The sequence below is a fragment of the Hipposideros armiger genome, unplaced genomic scaffold (assembly GCF_001890085.2).
Source record: "Hipposideros armiger isolate ML-2016 unplaced genomic scaffold, ASM189008v1 scaffold_48, whole genome shotgun sequence".
In the NCBI taxonomy this organism is placed as follows: Eukaryota; Metazoa; Chordata; class Mammalia; order Chiroptera; family Hipposideridae; genus Hipposideros; species Hipposideros armiger.
In genome coordinates this window covers 1,749,401-1,752,694 of record NW_017731398.1, presented here as the reverse complement: position 1 = coordinate 1,752,694, position 3,294 = coordinate 1,749,401, and the positions used below count along the sequence as shown (strand labels likewise).

General features: G+C 44.3%; 1 protein-coding gene across 1 annotated transcript in view; it reads left to right on the top strand.

Annotated features, from left to right (window-relative positions):
* The window catches only part of AP3B2 (adaptor related protein complex 3 subunit beta 2), a 28,381-nt gene that overhangs the window by 9,679 nt on the left and 15,408 nt on the right, over positions 1-3,294 (top strand). Inside the window, exon 5 of the mRNA XM_019639998.1 lies at positions 2,969-3,204. Within this exon, the coding sequence (XP_019495543.1) occupies positions 2,969-3,204 (236 nt within the window). The remainder of the gene's footprint in view (positions 1-2,968; positions 3,205-3,294) is intronic.

Here is a 3,294-nt window from a genome sequence, read left to right as displayed (position 1 = left end):
ACTTTGGAACCTTTTCACCTGGAACTTAGTAACAAGGACAGAAAGGTTCACTGAAAACAAATGAGCTCCACTGAGAGAAACAACCAAGTTGACCATGGAGGAGGGCTGCCTCAGACACGGGGGTTGGGCTCAAGGTCAGCACAGAGGACATAACATGACAGATCCATTTTCAGTAAGTTCAGTACAGCCAATTATTCCTCTAGAGTTGGAACAATTCCATTGGTCTTCTGTTTAGCACCAGAAGAAGTAGGTGCCTTGTCTCAGCTATTTAAACTGAATATTCTCACCTTTTGTTTTGATATGAAATACACACAGATAGTCCCCCTGGGTGCTTTTCTGGTTAGTAGAAACTACCTCAGGCGTCAAGAAGCAATATCTCTGCCGTTCTCTTCTCTCTCCATATCAGGCTTTTCAGCTCTGATTACACCCGTTAACCCCCTCGTCTTATCACACGTTTAGTTCAGTTTCCTGTGGAGAGGGACTCTGAAAGGTCCAGCTCATTTTTTCATGCCCCCTGATTCTGTAGGTTGCTGAGCACACAGAGAATAAGTGGCCCAAATCCGCACCCAGTTCAGTTTGCAATGGCCAGCAAGAGGGGCTTCTCCAAGGTGGGGTAGAAAGCAAGGGTACTTTCATACACGATTCATTCATTCATTCATTCATTCACTCTGCAAATGCTTGGGTAGCTCTATGCCACTCAGTGTGCTAGGTTATTTGCAAAAGTTGATCTCAGATTGGCAAGTAATCTTTTGGTTTGAATCAGGGTTAAATCATCTTGTCAGAACCACTGTGGAATTTTTGCACGACCAGATTTTACATTTACATTTATGTAGTTTCTATATTCCTTTCTCCTCTTAGAAAACCAGAGCTCATTTAGTCCAACTCAACGCAATGATTTCTCTAGAACAGTGGTCAGCAAACTTTTTCTGTATCCTGCTAGGTAGTAATGTAGGCTTTGCAGGCCATACAGTCTCAACCATGTAACTATTCAACTTTGCTCTTGTAGTGTGAAAGCAGCCATAGATGAGTGCGTGGAGCCAGGTTCCAGTAAATTTTTATTTATGAAAAATGCAGAAGACAGATGTGGCCAGAGGGCTGCTTTAGACCATCTCTCACAGGTCACAGGGTATGTCTAGAGATGGAGACCTCACTCCTCTGTAAGGCAACTTGCTCCATCGTAAGACAACTACATTTGTTTTTATTTCTTTAAACTGTTAATATTGTGTTGAAATCACCATAGCTACAATTTTTTGAAGTTTATTTCAGACTCATAAAAGGCATAAACAATAATACAGTGAATATCTACATACCCAGCATAAGAAATGAACATTCATATGCATGTATTTATTCTTTTACTATTTATTTCCGTATAGATAATATATAATATCATCCTGTAAATGACAACACATCATATATGTGTTCCTCTAAAACTCATTTTCTTTTAGTTGTTTTTGGATTCTCCTGCACATTAGTACCAGCCATTTCCATCCAGGGCTCTCCCTTCTTTTTATCAGCCCAGGCTGAGGCTGTTGCTTTCTTAGCCCACTAATGTGGTTGGCTCAATTCAGACAAACCTCCATTTGGCAAGCAGACAGTCTGGGTGTCCCTACATCCTGTCTGTATGCAGTTGGTCCCTTGACTCCCCTGTGAACCTACTATATTTCATTTTATTGCTTTAGCACAGAGTCCATGCCAGCATGCTTCTGAATCTTAATTTTTGTCATCCTGATCATATGTCTTCCTCCGAGATATTGATAAGCTATTCAGACCAGGGCAGCAGACTGACTGCTATGGCTATCATGTTTCCAAGATGACGCTCATCTGTTAATTAACCTTCCCTAAGTACAACGTTTTGCTAAGTTATGGATCTGTACAGTGGGCCGGCATTTTCCCATCTGGTTTGGAAGGATCTTATTCAATAGCAAAAACATTTCCTACCTTTTGTCATGTACAACAGGCTATGGTGATGCAGAGATAAAGTAGACATGAATTCTGCTCTTAAAATGCTTACATAGGGAAGCAAAAGGCTTGCATTAAAAATGGCATTCCAGGAAATCTTTGGGAGACGCCCACAAAGGCCTTGTTGAAATCAAAATGCATAGTGTTAAATCTACCAGCCTAGTTGCTCTATCAGAAAGGGAAACATTTTTTGGGGGTACTTTCCTATGAATCCATAATCATTTCCAGATAAAATGTTTTTAAAAAGGAAAATAGGTTTTAGCAGTGGATGCGATATGATTTGATTGTAAGAGTCCTGCTTTTAAAATAAGTGCTTCTAAACCATCTGTTTAAAAATCAGTTCCAGAATTTTGACAGGGATTATCATTATTTTCACCCGTAATTTTGTGGATCTTCTCTTTCTCTGGTTTAGGGAGCATCTGGTGTTCCAGCACCTTCCCCATTGTCCACCATCCTCTGAGATGTACAGTCATTGACAGCAGCTGCTGTTGCAATCCCATGATTACAATACACTGTCTAAGGCCCTTCTCGGGTGAATAGGAAACAACAGGAGCAGAGGAGGAGCACACATGCTATTCTCTTGTAAACATTGGGAGGAGAGGAAGAAGGGCAGCTTGTGAGAAGATCTTGGGAGAGGGAGATGTACAGATGAACTCTGGGAAGGGAGACCAGCTTGCACTTCTGGTAGTTATCTCTACTATAAACGCAGAGGCACACACACCACATACACACACGCACGCATGCACACGCACATCCTAAGAAACAGGAGGTGTTTCAGGAACTTTAGGTGTTTGGAAAGTGAAGCAGCTCATTGCCACAGCTGTTCTGGTGTCAGATTTCTGCATCCAGGAAGATGCAGTGCCCTCAAGCAGTGCCTCCCAGGTACCCAACATTGGCCTTTCATCCGGGATCAGGACAGGAGGCAGGGAAGCAAGAGTCAGTCGTAGCTGGGGACAGTGAGTTGCACAGATGTGGCCTCTCATGGCTCTGCCTCCACCTCCGCCCTTAGGACCCCAACCAGCTGATTCGGGCCAGTGCCCTCCGCGTCCTCTCTAGCATCCGCGTGCCCATCATAGTGCCCATCATGATGCTGGCCATCAAGGAAGCTGCCTCGGACATGTCACCCTACGTGCGGAAAACAGCTGCCCATGCCATCCCTAAACTCTACAGGTATGCCCCAGCCCTGCCCTTCACGCCTCCGGAGCGTGGCTCCCCAGCTCCCAGCCCACCCCTGGCTCCTTCCAGGTCTCACAGGCTGGCTTTTTTACTCTTCAGATGGTTTAAGACCGTGTGGGGACTGACAGGTGGAGGACAGTGGGCGTGGTGGCCCACACC